We start from the raw sequence: 22,829 nt of genomic DNA, 5'->3' as shown, positions 1-22,829 counted from the left end.
GCGGGTTTACAGTGGGTTTCCTTCCAGGAAACTTACTGTGAACCCTTGCCTGTGTGAATGTACCCTAAAAACACTACACTACACTAACAAATAATAAAAAGTAAAACACTACATATACACCCCCTTACACGTCGCCCCCCCCCCCCAATAAAAATGAAAAACGTCTCATACGGCAGTGTTTCCTAAACGGCGCCTCCAGCTGTTGCAAAACCACAACTCCCAGTGTTACCGGACAGCCATAGACTGTCCTGGCAGGCTGGGAGTCTTGCAACAGCTGGAGGCACCCTGTTTGGGAAACTGCTGTAGGGTTTTGGTGGAGACAAGCCCGATCTTTGTAACCGGGTCCACTCCTATTGCAAATTCCTAATTTAGGCCTCAAATGCGCATGGCGCTTTCTCATTTCAGAGCCCTGTCGTATTTCATGGCAACAGTTTTGGGCCACAGTATCTCTGTACTCGGGAGAAATTGCGTTACAAATTTTGAGGGGATTTTTCTCCCATTACCCTTTGTAGAAATGGTAAATTTGGGGGGGAAAAACTGCACTTTAGTGAAATTTTTTTTTTCATTTACACATCTGAATTTAACGAAAAGTCATCAATCACCTGTGGGGTATAAAGGCTCAGTGGACCCCTTGTTACATGCCTTGAGGGGTGTAGTTTCCAAAATAGTATGCCATGTGTTGTTGTTTTTTTTTTTTGCTGTTCTGGCACCATAGGGGCTTCCTAAATGTGACATGCCCCCAAAAACCATTTCAGCAAAATTCACTCTCCAAAATCCCATTGTCGCTCCTTCCCTTCTGAACCCTCTACTCGAACTCGAACACTTGACATACACATATGAGGTATTTCCTTACTCGAGAGAAATTGGGTTACAAATTTTGGGGGGCTTTTTCTCCTATTAACCCTTGTAAAATTTCAAAAACTGGGTCTACAAGAACATGCGAGTGTAAAAAATTAAGATTTAGAATTTTCTCCTTCACTTTGCTGCTATTCCTGTGAAACAACTAAAGGGTTAACAAACTTTCTGAATGTCATTTTGAATAATTTGAGGGGGGCAGTTTTTTTAATGGGGTCATTTATGGGGTATTTCTAATATGAAGGCCCTTCAAATCCACTTCAAAACTGAACTGGTCCCTGAAAAATTCCGATTTTGAAAGTTTTGTGGAAAATTGCTTCTGAACTTTTGAGCCCTCTGATGTTTTCCAAAAGTAAAAACATGTCAACTTTATGATGCAAACATAAAGTAGACATATTGTATTTGTGAATCAGTATATCATTTATTTGGAACGTCTGTTTTCCTTACAAGCAGAGAGCTTCAAAGTTAGAAAAATGCAAAATTTTCTATTTTTTCATAAAATTTTTGAATTTTTTCCCCAAGAAATGATGCAATTATCGACAAAAATGTACCAATAACATAAAGTAGAATATGTCACGAAAAAACAATCTCATAATCAGAATGAAAATTAAAAGCATCCCAGAGTTATTAATGCTTAAAGTGATAGTGGTCAGAGTTGCAAAAAATGCTCCCGTCCTTAGGGTTATAATGGGCTCTGTCCCCAAGTAGTTAATGTCCCAGGTGCCTGAAGAGGTGGCAGCAGCACGACGAGACCATAGGGCCTCACAATTGAAAAGATTAAAGATATTTTGTAAAATTTTTATTGAAGATTTTATATAGATTAAAATTTTTAAAGTTTAATTTAATGTGCCAACAGCATGAGGATAATTAAATACAACAAAAATGTCCCTGGAGGTTTCATTAGCCTCGCTACCCTTGACAAAGCTGAGTTGGTCAGCGAAACGTCGGGGAGGCTAGTAGTTGTTAGGTTTTAAATCAGCGGAGGATAATGAAAGCATAGGGAGTGGGTACCAATAGCTAACGTGTGTTAGATAAGTAACACATGAATAAAATAAACGCAATTTTGGACCCACTTATCCCTCCTAAGTGTATAACAGACATCGGTTTACACACCATACCAGATCCGCTGGAATTTTAAACGTCTATGTGGGGTATCATTATTTTAACCAAACACTAATAAAGGTTATATTTTAGAAAAGGGGGGGAGTTCTAGTAAACGGTTTTCCCCGATAGGGGGCAACCCCTTAAAGGTTGTTAAATAACAGCATGAGGAGACCATATGGTGGCAGAATGACCCAGACTGAAGGTGGCAACAGCCTGACGAGACCATATGGCCTCACAATTGAAAAGATTCAAGATATTTTGTAAAATGTAAATTAAAAATGTTATAAAGATAAAGATAAAGTTTCATTTAATGTCCAAGCAGCATGAGGAGACCACATGGCCACGGTGTGTCTGGGTCCTCTGTCTAGTCTTCCTAATCACCTTGTAGCTTCACAGCCTGCTCCTCCTCTCCTGTCAGATGACTACAGGGCTCATGTGGCCGTGAGATGTAGGCGCCACGTCTCCAGTGCCCTGATCAGCCATAGTTTCCAAAATGTGTTGTAGGATATGAAGCAGTGGAATTGGAATGACGTTGTTCATCCTGTAATCCTGCCGACTGACTAATAATGTGGCTTCCTCAAAGGGCCTGAGCAAACGGCAGGTGTATAAGCTGCCAATGGTTGACATTGGAGTTACACAGGGGAGTCCCCCTATCCACTTGGATTATCAAGATATCGGTGATGGCTTTTCTCTGTTCGTATATTCGGTCAAACATATGGAGGGTGGAATTCCAACATGTGGAAACGTCGCAATCAGACTATGTTGGGGGATGCCGTTCTGATGCTGCAGGAGGGAGGGTGTGCTTTGCAGTGTATGAGTGGCTGAAGTGCATGCAAAGTTTCCTTCCCATTGTTAGGATGTCTTGGAGATGGGGGGGAACACATCATGAACTGCTTGACAACCAGATTGAACATGTGTGCCATGCAGGGCGCATGGCTCAGGCTTCCTTTACAGAGTGCAGACACAATGTTCTTCCTGTTGTCGGTCACCATGGTTTCCATTTCCAGTTTTCGTGGAGTAAGCCATGATTCGATTTCTTGATGAATGACTTTCAGCAGTTCCTCCCCTGTGTGACTCCAAACCATGTGAAGAACAGCGTGACATCGCCATGCCCTGCACACATGGTATGCTGAAGGGGCACTGAGACTTGTCTGTGCAGTGGAGGCTGAGGACACGGTGAAGGATGAGGATGCGGAGTCGCACACTGTCGCAGGACCAATGGCCTGAGAGCATGGAGGCGGAAGCGGTGTGACCTGTCCAACAGCAAGTTGTGGCTGTGCAGGAACCACATTCACCCAATCGGCCGTAAAAGACATGTATTGTCCCTGACCGTAGTTACAGCTCCACACGTCTGTGCTGCCGTGCACTTTGGTACACACTGACAGGCTAAAGGACTAGCCCACCTTCTGTTCCACATAGTTGTGCAAGGCTGGTACTGCCTTTTTCGCAAAGAAATGACAGCTTGGGACTCTCCACCTTGGCTCGGCACAAGCCATCAGTTCTCTGAAAGGTGCAGAGTCCACCACTTGAAAAGAGAGGGACTGCAGCACCAGCAATTTGGACAGGAGCAAATTCAGCTTTTGCGCCATTGAATGAGTGGGCGCTTAGTGCTGTCTCTTGGACATGGCTTCGCTGATGGATTGCTGGCGGAATGATTGACTCGAAGTAGGAAGAGCAGGAGCATCTGGACCGACAGAATATGGGTATGACAGACAACTCCATTCGGCTGAGGTGGTGGAGCCTTGGCTGGCTGAAACAGGGAGCGGCGTGCCACTGGGTGATGCCACTGGACCACCGCAGCAGAGCCACGGTTCTCCCAGGCTGCTTTATGGTGACATTGCATATGTTGACGCAGGGCCGTTGTGCCGACCTTGTGACCCGGGTCAACATCCTCCGGATACTTGATGAAAAACTGCCACACCGCCGAGTAGCTGATTTCCCCCCCAACAGTCCGTACTGATTGACTGCTACTGCCACTGACCCCAGGAACCCCTGTTCCACTACCTTCCGGGAAGGTAGGTGGCCGGAAAGCAGGTGGTCTACCCTGGGCACGTTTGGCTCCAGACTTTCCACTTCTGCCACTATGCCTTCCCAACCATGCTACCACCTTGCTGGCTCAGCTGCTGCCTCACAGGCTACCTGCAACCCTCTTCGCCTGATGATGAAGCCCCTTCTGCACCCAGGTCCAAAGTGCGATCGGCTTCATTATCATCGAGTTGTGTCTGCACATCACTGATGTCCTCCTCAGGTTCCTCAACAGTGTCTGCTTCAGGAGCCTGAACGCTCGCAACACCACCTACCATGCCACTCTCCTCATCACTACTTGCCGCCTAGCGGAGGAAGCGGCGGATGTCTCCTCCACTTCTTGGCTGGGCAGTAGCTGCTGACTGTCTAGTAGATCGTCCTCACTAAATAGTGGAGCTGAACCCACAGCATACAATACATCTGTGGGGGAGGGAACAGCATAGGACAGAGGCAATTGGAGCACAGGGACTGCTCCTGGGCCATGCCAACTGAGGGTTGTGTCTGAGGAACCCACCAACTGTTGACTGGGGGTGTCAGATGTCACTTGTGATGAAGTGGATGGCCAAGTTAACCAATTACTGACGGCAGATGGGTTGCTGGTCGAGACACGACCGCTAGCTGATACCGGGAGCTCAGTCTGCACTCGCCCCTCTGTGCACATCCTGGCCCTTCTCTGCCTGACATACTTATAAACCAGTGTACGTACAGTTTACACTAATGAGAGGAGGACTATTCGCTACACTACGCTTAAAACTGTATTTGATTACAGAAACAAGTGTGTAGCTTTGGCTGGCCTTTCACAGTAACTAGGCCCAAATTAGTTTAACAGGAAAATATATAAAGGACACCACATAGGTGTACATACAGTTTACACTTATGAGAGGAGGACTATATGCTCCGCTACAAACTGTATAAGGCTACATAAACAAGTGTGTAGCTTTGGCTGGCCTTTTTCAGTAACTAGGCCCAAATTAGTTTAACAGGAAAAAAAAACATACACCACCTATGTATGCACAGGTTACACTTATGAGAGGACAATACACTCCACTACGCAACCTGTATTAGGCACTAAAATCAGGTGACTGTGGCTTTTCGTGCTCATCCTAACTGGCCCCTATTAGCTTTAGAGTTGTAGTACAGACTAGTGCTGCAGCACAGAGTCGCTGCCCAGTACAGTATTATTATGCACTAATAGCAGGTGACAATGGCTTTTAGTGCTCAGCCTAACTAGCCCCTATTAGCTTTGGAGTTGTTGTACACCTCACTGCAGCAGTACAGAGTCACTATGTAGTACAGCCCAGTACAGTATTATTGTGCCCTAATAGCAGGTGACAATGGCTTTTAGTGCTCAGCCTAACTAACCCCTATAAGTTTTAGAGTTGTTGTGCACCCCACTGCAGCAGTACACTGTGTGGTACATCCAAAAGTATACTTTCTTTCTCTCTCTCCCTTCCCTGTCAGTGCTTTTCTGAAGTGATTTGGGCTTGTGGTGCATCACTTCTGTAAAGCTGTTTTTCTGTCCAACACACACACTGCTCTCTCTCTCTCTCTGCAATAAAACGCTCTCTCTGAAATAAACAGCTGGAATGGCTGGCCGCAAGATGGCTGCCGATTATATAGGGCTGTGACATCACAGGGCTGGCTGGCTGCTGATAGGCTGCATGCGATTCAGAGTCATCCCACCTACCCGCCTTCCCAGAGTTCCTTGCCCCATGTCCTCACATGTGGATCCACCATTTTAGATGCCCTGGAGCCTGGACCTCACTAAATGGAGTTTAATGAAGCGATTCATTTCATCGAATCGCAGCGATATTTGGATTCGTTACGAATCAAATTTTTCCTGAAATTCGTAACGAATTCAGATTCGTCAGATTCGATTCGTTCATCCCTAGTAAATGGCATTAACGTAAACAAATACCAAAATCACCAAAAATACTGATTTTTTTATTACATCATATATCAGAAAAAAAAGCGATCAAAAAACTTTTTTTTTTACTTCATATAAGTAGTATATAATCCTAAAAAAAAAAGTAATGTACGGTATATATTCAGAATGTAAACTGCCACCTACCTTGACCAGATTTTGTGAACACACAGGATGCTATTCCACTCACATCTTCCTTCCGGATGCAGTCATAACGTACTTGTGGTTTTAGGTGAGGTAGTGAAACTACCTGTATCTCTCCTAGGTTGGTAAGAACTGTTAAGTGATTTTCACTATGGTCCTCTGTTTGACAGTTTGCAAACATGCACACTGCAGCCTTACGCACCCGGCAACCTTCTGTGGCTGTCAATTTCAACTTTAATTTACTGCTCACTTTTGGCAGCGTGAACACCTGTAAAAGGCAATCATCTGATTATAGATTGTAAAAACCAACCCAACCCAACCCAATCCAATAACCAGCATCATCCCTACCTTAAACTGTTCTTCAGATATGACAATTAATTGGTGGCTGCCTTGCATATCTGGGCTTTTTGAAAGGTCATGAGCAGCCTCGAGAGGTTCTGGGAGGGGAATGCTGTGGCCATCCAGAATAAGAATCCCAACTACAGGTGCTCTGTGCATAAGTTGGATTTCTTTGACTAGGATGAAACAAGATTACAAAAATTAAACTAAGTTACCCAATCATTTTCTGCAGCAAAATATATGAAAAAAGGAACATAATTCAATGCTTACTCTGTGATGCAGACACTGCTTCCTCCATCCTTCTCTCAGTTGGAGGGACACGCAAAGAAAAAGCATACACTGTGCCACCATTAGTACCGGCCCATAATGAGGGACAATGCCGGATGCCTGGGGAAGAAAATGCTACAAATAAACCTAAAACCAAGACATTGAAAAAACAAAATACATTCTAATATAAATTCTAGACTTGTGCACTAGAAACATTTTCGTTTAGTTTTGTTTCGTTTTTTCTTTTTGGAAAATGTTTTCGGTTCGGCAATATTTTCGGTTTTGATTTTTCGGATACATTCGGTATTCGGGTTGATATTTTTTTCGGATACATTCGGTATTCGGGTACATTCGGTAAATCTTTTTATTCTTTTTTTGGACTTTAGCGATCCTAAAAAATTATGGAGATACCTTTTTTTATTAAAATTTCGTAGGGTACCATAAAAAAAATCATAATAAAAAAGATACAGTAGTGATGGAAAAAATTATATCTAACGAAATGTATCTTTTTTCTTATGAAATGTTTATTAATTTTTAAACAGGGATCAATTTATGTGAGCGGGTACAGCACTAAAAATGTAGCCGACAATAATAAAAATGTAGTGTGTGCCTGTTTTTAACTTTCTTTTTTTTTTACATTTTTTAGGTAGTGCTACTACTCCCAGCATGGAGCAGACTGTTAAATGATGGGAGTAGTAGTTACCTGTACTAATTGACAGATCGCTGGGGTCCCTTGCGATCCTCTTGTATAATGTATAGATGCTGCGGCCGCTCTTCTATGGTCACCTGCACTCACGTATATATACACATATTCATATTTCCCGCAGAGCTGTGATTGGCCAGATGGTTCCAGCCAATCACAGCTCTCTGTGTGAAATAGGAATATGTGTATTTCCATATCGTCCTCCGGCAGCACAGGAAACAATAGGGTTAACATGCATTTCCTACTACTAGGCAGAAGAAACAAAAGAGCTAATTAGCCTAATTAATTATGAAACAATATAGAAGAGTTGGAGAGGCTCTTGTCTGACTACCCACCAAATAAACCCGGGCTACCTAATTAGACACTTATACCCAAGGTGTCAGATTGTAGTTTGTCTGTAGAAATATATATATTAGGGCTCAGGGTTTGAGACAACTGGACAGGTTGTGTTTAAAGTAATATTTCAATTTATTGATTGTATATAATGTGACAATTGAATATTAGATAAAATGTAAATAGCAGCAACTGCGTCTCACAGGGCCCTTGTGTAGGCGCAGCACCAACTATTAAGAACTATAGCATATGTATAGTACAGTATATAAAATATAAAAATATACTTGTGAAAAATTATAAAAAATATAAAATAAGAATATAGAGACCACCATAAACATATATAGAGAGAGGGATCTGGATGGGAGAGTCTTAGTCCATCCTCTATGGTAAATAATCTCCTCTCATAAAAAAGTCCTGCTCATATAGACCGATTCTGGTATTGTGGTAACCAATGGCAACCATAAGGTTAGTAACCCGTAGCAACCGTTCTGATGAGTCCGGCTATTTAAGCACTTCAACGTTTAAGTAGAAGATAAACTTGATATTTGTAGACAATATTCAACATGAACAGCTAGTGTGCAGTCACTGTTAATATGCATGCATATTTGTATGATACTTTGTATCTCACCGCTCCCGGACACTGATGCGCTGGACTTCACGGGGATGCTGCGATCTCCTCCTGATGCGCTGTGTAATCCTGCAGTGTATTAGCACTGAGTAGCTGTCTTGGTAAGCGGCAGCATCACCGGAGACTCGGCAGTCTCCCACAGTGGTGATGTTGGTAGATGGTGGGTTGCGGGTGGTGTTGTCGCAGCGGTTCTGCGGATGCGCACGTACATGTGCCGGTGGCAGCGAGGCGCGGATGTCTCCTTCACCGGGTGTCGGGTGATTGACAGTTTATTGTCCGGTATCGGACTGCTATTGACTTAAGCAGGGCAAATATACTGGTGGTCTCAATAGGTATTGAGGGGACGCTGGACGCGTTTCAGGACTCTCTCAGTCCTTTCTTCAGCAGCAAAGAATTGCTGCTGATTCTTTGCTGCTGAAGAAAGGACTGAGAGAGTCCTGAAACGCGTCCAGCGTCCCCTCAATACCTATTGAGACCACCAGTATATTTGCCCTGCTTAAGTCAATAGCAGTCCGATACCGGACAATAAACTGTGAATCACCCGACACCCGGTGAAGGAGACATCCGCGCCTCGCTGCCACGAGGACGCCACCGGCACATGTACGTGCGCATCCGCAGAACCGCTGCGACAACACCACCCGCAACCCACCATCTACCAACATCACCACTGTGGGAGACTGCCGAGTCTCCGGTGATGCTGCCGCTTACCAAGACAGCTACTCAGTGCTAATACACTGCAGGATTACACAGCGCATCAGGAGGAGATCGCAGCATCCCCGTGAAGTCCAGCGCATCAGTGTCCGGGAGCGGTGAGATACAAAGTATCATACAAATATGCATGCATATTAACAGTGACTGCACACTAGCTGTTCATGTTGAATATTGTCTACAAATATCAAGTTTATCTTCTACTTAAACGTTGAAGTGCTTAAATAGCCGGACTCATCAGAACGGTTGCTACGGGTTACTAACCTTATGGTTGCCATTGGTTACCACAATACCAGAATCGGTCTATATGAGCAGGACTTTTTTATGAGAGGAGATTATTTACCATAGAGGATGGACTAAGACTCTCCCATCCAGATCCCTCTCTATATATATGTTTATGGTGGTCTCTATATTCTTATTTTATATCTTTTATAATTTTTTACAAGTATATTTTTATATTTTATATACTGTACTATACATATGCTATAGTTCTTAATAGTTGGTGCTGCGCCTACACAAGGGCCCTGTGAGACGCAGTTGCTGCTATTTACATTTTATCTAATATTCAATTGTCACATTATATACAATCAATAAATTGAAATATTACTTTAAACACAACCTGTCCAGTTGTCTCAAACCCTGAGCCCTAATAATTATGAAACAAGCAATTAGCCCTCGACTTCCTCCACCCCCATCACATAAATAGCCCTAAGAGACAATAGTACACTGTGTTTTTTGTTTCTCCTCTAGGCAGAAGGATTTCTCATCATTCTATGAAGTTTATCTACCTAGGCCCCCTCCGCTCCCTTAGGGTGAGAGAACGCTTGTTTGGAGGTGTGGGCCTCCCCTGGCTAGGCTATTGCAGCATTCCAGGGGTTAATCTGCTTACCGGTGGCGCTGCTGACTGGGTGCAGTGTAAGGCGCATCGCAGAGTGACACTCTGCAGCAGAGATTCCGGTGCGGCCAGCGCTCGGAGCGCACATGTAAGTAGATGGTTCCTTACTATTGTTGCGCGGAGCCTCCGGTGGCGTCTGACGTCACTTCCGGTCCGGCCAAAGCGTGTTGTTTTCTGCGAATATTCCCACAATCAAGTGGGAGCTTGCCAGCAGTCCTGTTTTATTTCTCAGAGGGGGCATCTGGTCGTTCTTTCTCTGCTCCTGAGCCTGAAGGTTTTTTCCCACTTCCGGGTTTTACGGACCGGTGTCCAGCTTCCGGCCTCAGGGTAGGGGGGTGTGTCCTCACCCTCCCTAGGTTATTTAAAGGCAGGTTTAGAGGTGTTCCTCCAGCACTCTGCCGGGAAGCACCTCTGGTGGTCAGGAAGGTACTATATCGCCTGCTGATGTCCTATTTTGTTTTCTCAGTACTTTGGTTACAGGTTTTTTTAATTGGTTTTATTGCAGATGGCTAGTCCTAGCGATAAAACAGGGAAGAGGAAAAGGAAAGAGAGACACAGGAACTGTGTTAATTGTGAACAGCCTTTGCCCGATTCTTACACTGAAGATATTTGTCAGCTCTGTAAACCAAGGGAGCCTAGCTTCCATTCTGAAGCCAAAGAACTGGTCAGGTGGATAAAATCCCAGATGACCGAGATGTTTAAATCCTCTTGCCAGAATAAAGATGACAAGTATAAGAGGTCCAGGCATGAGGAATCCTCTTCATCTGAAAGCAGTGCTGATGATTTTTCAGAGGGAGAGGTATTTTCTAGTTCAGATTTCTCAGAACCTCCCAAAGATCCTGAAGATGGGTATCTTTTAAATAAGGAGAGAATGCCTTGCTTTATTGATGCTGTGAAAGCTACGGTGGAAGATGATGCGTCCACAAAAAATATGCCTCTGAAAGAGGCACTATTCTCTTTTCCTAAAGAAAATAACCAGTTTTTGCCCTCACATCCGCTTCTGCAGGATTTAATGCTGGCATCATGGAAAAATCCAGAAAAGAAATTGGAACTCGGGGCTAGATTCAAGTCTGTTTATAAAATAGACCCCAAAACTTCCTGTTCCTGGGAAGACCCTCCTAAAATTGACATGGCTGTGGCCAGGCTTTCTAAAAAGGCTTGGTTTCCGTCGGAGGAGTCTTCTCTCTTAAAGGAGCCAATGGATCGAAGAGCCGAAGTGAATTTAAAAAAAGTATATTCTGCAGCGGCTAACACCTGTAAGGCAGCCTTAGCCACGGTTCCGGTTGCCCGCGCCTTAAGGTTATGGCTCAGCCAGTTGGCAAAAGATATTGCCCGAGGAGTCTCCAGAGAAGATCTATTAGACAGCATGACGGAAATGAAAAGGGCGTCAGATTTTCTAAATGATTTCCCTTTAGACTGTTTAAAGGCTAATTCTAAAATATTAGCACTTTCCAATTCAGCAAGAAGAGCCTTGTGGATTAAGGAATGGGGGGGGGGGACGTCCCTTCCAAAAATCACTTCTGTGCTTTACCATTTAAAGGGAAGAAGTTGTTTGGGTCACAGCTGGATAAGATATTAAAAGCTATGAGTAAGTCTAAAGGTCCTGCTTTCCCTTATGTCCAGAAAAGGTCGAAATTTCGTTCTTACAGAAATACGCAAAGAAGGTCCCCTTTCATCAGGAGAGCAAGGCAGAATGGGAGGCAGCGCAGATTCAAAGGAGGAAGAGAGGGGCAAATGTTGCCCCCTAAGAAGAAGCAGTATCCAGATGGCAAAGACCAAGCAATGTGACGCCAGAAGCATTCCAGTGGGGGCAAGACTCCGTCATTTTGCCTCTGCTTGGATGACCACCACTTCAGATGTGTGGGTAAGGTTAGTGGTCTCAAAAGGTTATTGTATCGATTTTTCCAGCATCCCGCCTTACCATCAGTTCATCAATCCGGCAAAACCTCATCTTCTAAATCTGGTGCAAGATTTCATCAAAAAAGGAGCTCTGGAGAGAGTTCCTCATCATCAGAGGGGACAGGGAGTTTACTGCGGTCCCGAAAAAAGAAGGGCTATGGCGTCTAGTAGTAGACTTGTCTTTTCTCAACAGGTACATCAAGAAAAAACATTTTCAGATGGAGACAATCCGTGCAGTCACTGCGTTTCTTCAAGAAAACGACGTAGCAGTTACATTAGATCTAAAAGATGCATATCTGCATGTGCCCGTAAGAAGATCGCACCGCAGGTTTCTGAGAGTGGCTATACGGGAAGGATTGAGAACACGTCACCTCCAGTTTACTTGCCTCCCATTCGGGATATCATCAGCACCCAGAGTGTTTACCAAAATTGTGGTAGTCTTAGCAGCTCATCTCCGCCTCCAAGGAGTGTTTCTAGTGCCCTATCTAGACGATATCAAGGCCGCGTCTCCAGCTCTTCTTCAACAGCATCTTCAGATGACCATCTCCACTCTAGAGAAGTATGGCTTCCTAGTAAATATCCATAAATAAGTATTAATCCCGTCAGTAAGATGCAAGTTTCTGGGTTACGTGTTAGACTCCAGGAGGATGAGAATCTTCTTGTCGGAAGAAAGGTCACTCAGTCTGATGCAGGGCGTTCAGAGTATTCTCGAGAATACAAACGTAAGCATCAGATTAGGCATAAGAGTGTTGGGTCTCATGACATCATCCTTAGAAGCGGTCCCTTGGGCCAGGGCACACACCAGAAGGCTTCAGTTGGAAATTCTCTTGCAGTGGAAGGGGCATCGGTCAGCTCTAGACTCTCTCCTAATTCTGTCCAGTTCCACCAGGCGGGATCTGAGTTGGTGGTTGAACAGAGACAAGATCACCTGCGGGAGGTGTCTTGCCAATGCTCCCCAGTTAGTCCTCACCACGGATGCGTCCAGTCGAGGTTGGGGTGCTCACCTAGGGGACCAATGGGTCCAGGTGAAATGGTCTCCTCAGGAGAGTCGGAGCTCTTCCAATCTGCGAGAGATGAGAGCGGTTCACCGTGCCCTGCGCCACTTTGCCAGATCCCTAAGGGACCAAAGAGTATTGGTCCAGTCAGACAATCTGGTGACCGTGTTCTATATAAACAAACAAGGGGGTACGAGATCCCCATTCTTCATGGAAGAATGCAGTGCCATGATGAGATGGGCAGAAGCAAATATTCAAGAAATTCGAGCAGTCCACATACGAGTGGAGAAGAATGTGAAGGCGGATTGGCTAAGTCGCCATCAAATAGACCAATCAGAATGGAGTCTTCACCCAGAAGCTTTCAAGTGAGTCACAGCTAGAATGGGGCTACCACATATGGATGTGAAGGCGAACAGGATCAACAAGAAAACTCCACGATTCTGTTCTCTCAACAGGAAGGACAATCCGGACTTTCTGGACGGCCTATCCATCAGTTGGAGCAACAGCTTCATTTACGTATTCCCTCCCCTCCAACTGGTCTCTCGAGTTCTGAAGAAAATCAAGTTGGAACAGGCATCAGCGATTGTAATCCTGCCCTTCTGGCCCAGGAGGGCCTGGTTTCAATACGTGTGGGAACTTTCGAGGGGCTCATTTCTGGAAATACCATACAGACCGGATTTGTTAACCCAACAGGGAATATGCCATCAGAATCTGCACAATTACCGATTAAAGGCATGGAAGATATCTGGCCGTCCTTGTCAGCAAGAGGATTTGCTGAGGAAGTAGTGGACATTTTGTCCTGCTCTCGCAGGCCTTCTACCATCAAAGTGTATGATAATGTGTCCAAAAAATGTATGTCCTGGTGCAACCGCAATCAAGTATCTACTCCAGCTTTGAAAGATGTACTGAAATTTCTCCAGGAAGGCTTTGAGAAAGGCCTTAAATGGAATACACTCAAAGTTCATATACAATAGTAGAAAGAAAAAAACTCGGCACTGCTTCCTTAATTATTAGCACCTGATATCCAATGCCTCTGCTGGCTCAACCACGTCTGATGGTGCTCACTGGTAATAGCAAAGTCCAATGCAAATAATCCGTAGAGAAGAGAAGAAGAAACCAGGGCAACTCACCAATTACGTAAACTTCACGCTTCTTTATTGATCCATGAAGGGTATAAACTGTGCAAGACACGGGTGGACAGACAACAGGGGGACGTTCGTTCGGGGCTACGGTGCCGTTTCGCAAGATATGCTTCAACTGGCCCACATCGTCTTCCAGCCGGAAACACATTTAAATAACCCTCCCCTCCGTTGCCATAGAAATGAGCCAAACAAAAGGTAAGTGCAATTAAAAATGTTAAAAACAACTGTGTGATACTCCTAAGATATTCATTTATGTTAGTAGTGCACTGAGCTCAGTACGTTCATTAAGCCCTAAAGGCCCCATTGCTTCTAACCGAAGAATCCATTTAGTTTCATTTTTTAACAGTATTTCTTCTTTATTTTTCCCAGCAATACCATGTTCGATCCTCTCAAGTCCGGCAAAACGGAATCCATATTTTTCTTTCGAATGAACTTCATTAATATGTTGAATAAATCTAGTGGCTCCGATGCCGGTTCTGAGGGATCGAACATGTTCGCGGATTCTGTGAAATAAGGGCCTCTTTGTCTTCCCAATATAAAATAATTTACATCTACATACCAATGCGTACACTACATGAGAGGATCTACATGTAATACATTGTTTCACATTAATAGTATTACCTGCTAATTCTGCACTTCTACATTTCATGTTTAGAGAGCAAAATGAACATGAACCGCAAATAAAATTTCCTTTCGGGCGTAATTCAGACAACCAATTCTGTCCCGTTGCGTTTTTTCCTTTTTTCAATAAATCTCCAATTGTTTTCGTTTTTCTATATGTAACGATAGGTTTTTCACTAGTAGTTATTGCTATATCAGCATCCTCTTGTAAAATATACCAATTATTCGTAATAGCTTTTTTAACTACATTATTAATAGGAGTATTTGAAAAAGAAAAAACGCAACGTTTATTGTTAATTCTATCTTTCGTTTTCAGCAACACTTCTCTTGGTACTCGATCTATTTTCTTTCTTGCATCTAGAATTAAATTAAGAGGATATCCTCTCTGTTCCAAACGATATTGTAAATCATCTGCCTGTTTTTGAAACAGTATGGGATTGCTGTTGATTCGTTTTAGTCTGACTAACTGACTGTATGGGATACTATTTTTGACCTGGGGGGGATGAGATGAATGATAATGTAACAATGAATTCTTGGCAATCGATTTTCTAAAACCAGATGTCACTATATTGCTATCCACAATATCTATCTGTACATCCAGAAATTCAAGATGTTGATCTCCAAATACATATGTAAAAAACATATTAACTCCATTCACTTGGTTGAGATATTCAACAAAGGCAACAAATTCCTTCTCTGAACCGTCCCAAATGATAAAGAGGTCGTCCACATACCTGAGAAAAAGTTTAATTTTACCAATAAAGGGGTTCTTGGATGTGAACACCCATTTGTCTTCCAACATGGAGAGAAAAATATTGGCATAAGCACATGAGGTGGGAGACCCCATGGCTGTACCATGTGTCTGTCTATACCAATCCCCTCCAAACTGGAAGACATTATTACTCAACACGTTTCTGAGAAAACGCATACCCAAACGCAAGAATGTAACTTGGCGCAAGTAATTTCTGAAAATATAGTAGTGAACCTCACGGATGAAGATTTAGATGAGGACACGATTTCACTATTGAACAAGGGACTGAACTTTGGTCTTAGAGAAAAATTCGACTATGTCCAGTTCCAAGAGGACTTATTCAAGGGTGTCCGCAAATTAAATTTAAAAAAAGTTTTTTCTACAGGAAATAATGAAAATAAAAATGTAGTCTTACTTGAAGGTGAAACAAGCTGTAAAATAGGACCTTTAGGATTTTGTGTACCTAGTGAATTTAATGAGGAGGAGCAGGATTTAGTCACGTTCCTTGCTGATATCAATGATCAGGTGTCTGATAGAACAGGGAATACTAATGATGAGTTTTTTTCAGGTGGTAATCCCTCGATGTTTAATCCTCCTGTTACACCAGGGAGTCCACTTGATATATTCCAGAAGTCAGTTTTGAAAGAAGTTAAAGCCCTCATTTACCCAAAGGTCCAGAGCAACATCTCAGATAGAGAGCAAATAGCCCTAAATAAATTAAGAAAAAGGGAAGATATTGTTGTTACCAAGGCTGATAAGGGTGGGGGGGTTGTTTTATGGAAAACTACTGACTACAACACAGAGGCTCTTAAACAGTTAGGAGATGAGAATACTTACTGTAAATTAAAAAAAGATCCCTGTCCACAGATACTCAATAATTTGAGATCGCTACTTCGAAAATTCCATGAGAAAGGAGTTATCAGTAGAAAAAGTGCTGAACGCCTCCTCCCTAGGAACATTAAAAAACCGTCTTGGTATATTTTGCCGAAAGTCCATAAGTCGGTGACCCAGCCCCCGGGACGTCCTATTGTCTCTGGGATTGGGTCACCGACAGAATATTTGTCCAGTTATATTGATTGGCTAGTATCACCTCTATTGAGAGAATTACCTTCTTATCTTAGGGACACCGGAGATTTAATAAAAATTTTGAATAATTTTCATTGGCAACCTGGGTTTAAACTGTGTTCCGTGGATGTGGAGAGCCTATACACCCGAATCCCTTTGGATTCGGGGGTGGAGGCCATGACCACTATCCTACGGAAAACAGGTAAGTCTCCCGATTTTATTGAATTTGTTACTGAAGCCCTTACATTCGTGTTGAGTAATAATGTCTTCCAGTTTGGAGGGGATTGGTATAGACAGACACATGGTACAGCCATGGGGTCTCCCACCTCATGTGCTTATGCCAATATTTTTCTCTCCATGTTGGAAGACAAATGGGTGTTCACATCCAAGAACCCCTTTATTGGTAAAATTAAACTTTTTCTCAGGTATGTGGACGACCTCTTTATCATTTGGGACGGTTCAGAGAAGGAATTTGTTGCCTTTGTTGAATATCTCAACCAAGTGAATGGAGTTAATATGTTTTTTACATATGTATTTGGAGATCAACATCTTGAATTTCTGGATGTACAGATAGATATTGTGGATAGCAATATAGTGACATCTGGTTTTAGAAAATCGATTGCCAAGAATTCATTGTTACATTATCATTCATCTCATCCCCCCCAGGTCAAAAATAGTATCCCATACAGTCAGTTAGTCAGACTAAAACGAATCAACAGCAATCCCATACTGTTTCAAAAACAGGCAGATGATTTACAATATCGTTTGGAACAGAGAGGATATCCTCTTAATTTAATTCTAGATGCAAGAAAGAAAATAGATCGAGTACCAAGAGAAGTGTTGCTGAAAACGAAAGATAGAATTAACAATAAACGTTGCGTTTTTTCTTTTTCAAATACTCCTATTAATAATGTAGTTAAAAAAGCTATTACGAATAATTGGTATATTTTACAAGAGGATGCTGATATAGCAATAACTACTAGTGAAAAACCTATCGTTACATATAGAAAAACGAAAACAATTGGAGATTTATTGAAAAAAGGAAAAAACGCAACGGGACAGAATTGGTTGTCTGAATTACGCCCGAAAGGAAATTTTATTTGCGGTTCATGTTCATTTTGCTCTCTAAACATGAAATGTAGAAGTGTAGAATTAGCAGGTAATACTATTAATGTGAAACAATGTATTACATGTAGATCCTCTCATGTAGTGTACGCATTGGTATGTAGATGTAAATTATTTTATATTGGGAAGACAAAGAGGCCCTTATTTCACAGAATCCGCGAACATGTTCGATCCCTCAGAACCGGCATCGGAGCCACTAGATTTATTCAACATATTAATGAAGTTCATTCGAAAGAAAAATATGGATTCCGTTTTGCCGGACTTGAGAGGATCGAACATGGTATTGCTGGGAAAAATAAAGAAGAAATACTGTTAAAAAATGAAACTAAATGGATTCTTCGGTTAGAAGCAATGGGGCCTTTAGGGCTTAATGAACGTACTGAGCTCAGTGCACTACTAACATAAATGAATATCTTAGGAGTATCACACAGTTGTTTTTAACATTTTTAATTGCACTTACCTTTTGTTTGGCTCATTTCTATGGCAACGGAGGGGAGGGTTATTTAAATGTGTTTCCGGCTGGAAGACGATGTGGGCCAGTTGAAGCATATCTTGCGAAACGGCACCGTAGCCCCGAACGAACGTCCCCCTGTTGTCTGTCCACCCGTGTCTTGCACAGTTTATACCCTTCATGGATCAATAAAGAAGCGTGAAGTTTACGTAATTGGTGAGTTGCCCTGGTTTCTTCTTCTCTTCTCTACGGATTACACTCAAAGTTCATTTTTCAGCAATTAATTACCTTCTTGAAGGGAAATTTTCAAATTGTAATCTAGTGAGAAGATTTTTTTAGAGCCGTCAAGAATCTTTGTCCCCCAGTAAAGATTCCAGTGGCATCCTGGGATCTTTCCATTGTTCTGGAAGCTTTGAGTAATCCTCCATTTGAGCCATTACATCTAGCCTCAGTCAAATTGCTCTCCCTGAAGACCGTTTTTTTTAGTAGCCATCTCTTCAGCTAAACGTGTTGGGGAGATTCAGGCTTTATCCTGTAGAGAACCTTATTTAAGGAGCTCTCCAAATTGCTTAATACTAAGAACAGATCCGTTTTTTCTACCAAAAGTTTCTTCAGTGGAGAACATCAATCAAGAAATATTCTTGCCAACATTGTACGAGGACCCTCAAGGCAAGGATCAACAGAGACTGCATCTGTTGGATGTGAAACGAGCGGTTCTTTTGTACATAGAAAAGGTGGAAGAATTCAGGAAATCGAATTCATTGTTTATCCAGTTCCAAGGCCCCAATAAGGGTAATCAAGCCTCTAAAGCATCTTTATCAAGATGGATTAAAGATACTATCCTGTTGGCCTATTCTTCTCAACATCTTCCACCTCCAGAGGGAATTAGAGCCCACTCTACCAGATCGACATCTACCTCTTGGGCGGCCTTGGCACAAGTATCCTGGAACCAGATTTGTCGAGCAGCCACGTGGTCTACTCCAAATACCTTTATTAACCACTACAAGGTGGATGTGATCACTAATAAAGAGGTGTCCTTTGGCAGGAGAGTTCTTGAAATGGCTGCCACAGAGTTCCCTCCCTAATTAGTTATTGCTTTTCATCCCTATTGTTTCCTGTGCTGCCGGAGGACGATATGGAAAGTTCAGATTTACTTACCAAAATCTCTTCTTTCCATGAGTCCGAAGGCAGCACAGGGGCCCTCCCTTATTAAATATTATTGCTGCATACAAACACAGTGTACTATTGTCTCTTATGGCTATTTATGTGATGGGGGTGGAGGATGTCCAGGGCTAATTGCTTGTTTCATAATTAATTAGGTTAATTAGCTCTTTTGTTTCTTCTGCCTAGTATTAGGCAATGCATGTTAACCCTATTGTTTCCTGTGCTGCCTTCGGACTCATGGAAAGAAGAGATTTCGGTAAGTAAATCTGAACTATATACGGCCGTGCAGGGAACCATAGGAGAGCAGCCGCCGCATCCATACATTATACAGGAACATCACAGCGGGTGTCAGGAGTGATACCCGCAGTGATCTTTCCTTTACTACAAGTACTACTACTCCAAACATGGAGTACACTCTGCTCCATGCTGGGAGCTGTAGTACCTGCATTAATAGACAGATCGCAGCGGGTGTCAGAATTTACACTCGCTGCAATATGTCTATTAATGCAGGATCTACAGCTCCCAGCATGGAGCAGAGTGTGCAGAGTGTGCTCCATGTTGGGAGTATTAGTACCTGCAGTAAGGGACAGATTCCAGGGATGTCACTTCTCATGACACCCGCTGCGATCGTCCTGATATGAATGTCAGGATCAGCTGTTCTCAGGGCTACAGAGGCGGGAGAATAGCTGACGCTGAGCGGTAGGTATACATCGTATATTTACTGCCCAGCAGGAAATTACAGTGAGCCTGCAATGTGTACACAGTATACACATTGCTGGCTCACTTAACCCCTTGCTGAGCTGTGCGCTATGCGCAAGCCCAGCAAGGGAAGAGTTAACTTACACTGCTGGACAGTGTAGGTTAACCCTTTGGGCAGTATACACTATATACAGCTATCTATAGATAGCTGTATACAGTGTATACAGAAGACGTAGTCCGCTTACTTCCCTCGAGTATCGGGCAGGTCCATGTAGCTCCGCCCCTAGTGATGACATCATTAGGGGGCGGGGCTACAGAATGGAACAAGGCTAGTTAATCTGAAGCTCTGTTCACATTGTCCGTTTTGTATAATGTGAACAGACCCTTCTGGCAGTGTCTACCCAGACAGGGAGACTCCAGCTGTTGCTAAACTACAACTCCCAGCATGCCCAGACAGCCAAAGGCTGTCTGGGCATGCTGGGAGTTGTAGTTTTGCACCAATTGGTGGCTCCCTGTTTGGGTAGACATTGCATCATGGGTGCTTTCCCCAGTGGACAGCGCCAAAAATGTTATAACCATTTTTTTGTGCTTTTTTTCTTCTCGTTTCAGATCCGTGTATGCAGAGGATTACTGCGGATTCGATGGATTACGGCGGATTATTTTATTTTTTCTTTTAATAAAATGGTTAACGAGGGCTGTGGGGGAGTGTTTTTTTAAATAAAAATTTTTTTCCAATGTGTTGTGTTTTTTTTAATTGAATTTTCAGGGTTAGTAGTGGAAGCTGTCTTATTGACTGAATCCATTACTAAGCCAGGGCTTAGTGCTAGCCCAAAAAAACAGCTAGCGCTAACCCTCAATTATTACCCCAGTACCCACCGCCACAGGGGTGCCGGGAAGAGCCGGTACCAACAGGCCTGGAGCGTCAAAAATGGCGCTCCTGGGCCTAGGCGGTAACAGGCTGGCGTTATTTAGGCTGGGGAGGGCCAGTAACAATGGTCCTCGCCTACCCTGGTAACGTCAGGCTGTTGCTGTTTGGTTGGTATTGTGCTGAGAATGAAAATACGGGGAACCCTATACGTTTTTAAAATTTTTTTTATTTAAATAAATAAAATAAAAAAACGCATAGGGTTCCCCGTATTTTTATTCTCAGCACAATACCAACCAAACAGCAACAGCCTGACGTTACCAGGGTGGGCGAGGACCATTGTTACTGGCCCTCCCCAGCCTAAATAATGCCAGCCTGTTACCGCCTAGGCCCAGGAGCGCCATTTTTGATGCTCCGGGCCTGTTAGTACCAAACAAAAAATAATCCGCCGTAATCCATCGAATCCGCAGTAATCCTCTGCATACACGGACCTGAAACGAGAAGAAAAAAAACACAAAAAAATGGTTACGACATTTTTGGCGCTGTCCGCTGGGGAGAGCACCCATGATGCAATGTCTACCCAAACAGGGAGCCACCAATTGGTGCAAAACTACAAAGCCTTTGGCTGTCTGGGCATGCTGGGAGTTGTAGTTTAGCAACAGCTGGAGTCTCCCTGTCTAGGTAGACACTGCCAGAAGGGTCTGTTCACATTATACAAAACGGACAATGTGAACAGAGCTTCAGATTAACTAGCCTTGTTCCCTTCTGTAGCTCCGCCCCCTAATGACATCATCACTAGGGGCGGAGCTACACAGACCTGCCCGGTACACGAGGGAAGTAAGCGGACTTCGTCTTCTGTATACACTGTATACAGCTATCTATAGATAGCTGTATATAGTGTATACTGCCCAAAGGGTTAACCTATACTGTCCAGCAGTGTAAGTTAACTCTTCCCTTGCTGGGCTTGCGCATAGCGCACAGCTCAGCAAGGGGTTAAGTGAGCCAGCAATGTGTATACTGTGTACACATTGCAGGCTCACTGTAATTTCCTGCTGGGCAGTAAATATACGATGTATACCTACCGCTCAGCGTCAGCTATTCTCCCGCCTCTGTAGCCCTGAGAACAGCTGATCCTGACATTCTTATCAGGACGATCGCAGCGGGTGTCAGGAGAAGTGACATCCCTGGGATCTGTCCCTTACTGCCGGTACTAATACTCCCAACATGGAGCACACTCTGCTCCATGCTGGGAGCTGTAGTACCTGCTTTAATTGACATATCGCAGCAAGTGTAAATTCTGACACCCGCTGCGATCTGTTTATTAATGCAGGTACTACAGCTCCCAGCATGGAGCAGAGTGTACTCCATGTTGGGAGTAGTAGTACTTGTAGTAAAGGAAAGATCATTGCGGTATCACTCCTGACGCCCGCGGTGATGCTCCTGTATAATGTATGGATGCGGCGGCCGCTCTCCTATGGTCCTCTGCACGGCCGTATATATACACATATTCCTATTTCACACAGAGAGCTGTGATTGGCTGGAACTATCTGGCCAATCACAGCTCTGCGGGAAATATGAATATGTGTAACATGAGTGCAGGTGACCAATAGAAGAGCGGCTGCTGCATCTATACATTATACAAGGGACCCTAGCGATCTGTCAATTAGTAGAGGTAACTACTACTCCCATCATGGAACAGTGTGTTCCATGCTGGGAGTAGTAGTACTAACTAAAAAAAATATTTTTTTAAAGTGAAAAACACGCACACACTACATTTTTATTATTGTCGGCTACATTTTTAGTGCTTTACCCGCTCACATAAATTGATCCCGGTTTAAAATTTTTTAAACATTTCATAATAAAAAACATATATTTTGTTAAATACAATTTTTTCCATCACTACTGTATCTTTTTTATTATGATTTTTTATGGTACCCTACGAAATTTTAATAAAAAAGGTATCTCCATAATTATTTAGGATCGCTAAAGTCCAAAAAAGAATTAAAAAAGATTTACCGAATGTATCCGAATACCGAATGTATCCAAAAAATCAAACTGTATCTGTATCCTTTCTATTATCTTTGTTATTAGAATGAATTCTTTACATTCGTTTACGGATAATGAATG

At 43.1% G+C, this 22,829-nt stretch overlaps 1 protein-coding gene across 11 annotated transcripts in view; it reads right to left on the bottom strand.

Annotated features, from left to right (window-relative positions):
• LLGL2 (LLGL scribble cell polarity complex component 2) overlaps nucleotides 1-22,829 on the bottom strand; it is a 578,766-nt gene that overhangs the window by 121,157 nt on the left and 434,780 nt on the right. For all 11 annotated transcript variants that reach the window (XM_056550314.1, XM_056550313.1, XM_056550316.1 and 8 more), the window contains 3 exons: nucleotides 6,662-6,778; nucleotides 6,401-6,567; nucleotides 6,056-6,320 (listed from right to left, as the gene is read on the bottom strand). In XM_056550314.1, coding sequence (XP_056406289.1) covers nucleotides 6,056-6,320; nucleotides 6,401-6,567; nucleotides 6,662-6,778 — 549 coding nt within the window. The remainder of the gene's footprint in view (nucleotides 1-6,055; nucleotides 6,321-6,400; nucleotides 6,568-6,661; nucleotides 6,779-22,829) is intronic.

The sequence above is a fragment of the Hyla sarda genome, chromosome 13, assembly GCF_029499605.1.
Source record: "Hyla sarda isolate aHylSar1 chromosome 13, aHylSar1.hap1, whole genome shotgun sequence".
Taxonomy (NCBI): Eukaryota; Metazoa; Chordata; class Amphibia; order Anura; family Hylidae; genus Hyla; species Hyla sarda.
The sequence above is the reverse complement of the archived record's forward strand: the minus strand, read 5'-3'. Positions and strand labels throughout refer to the sequence as shown.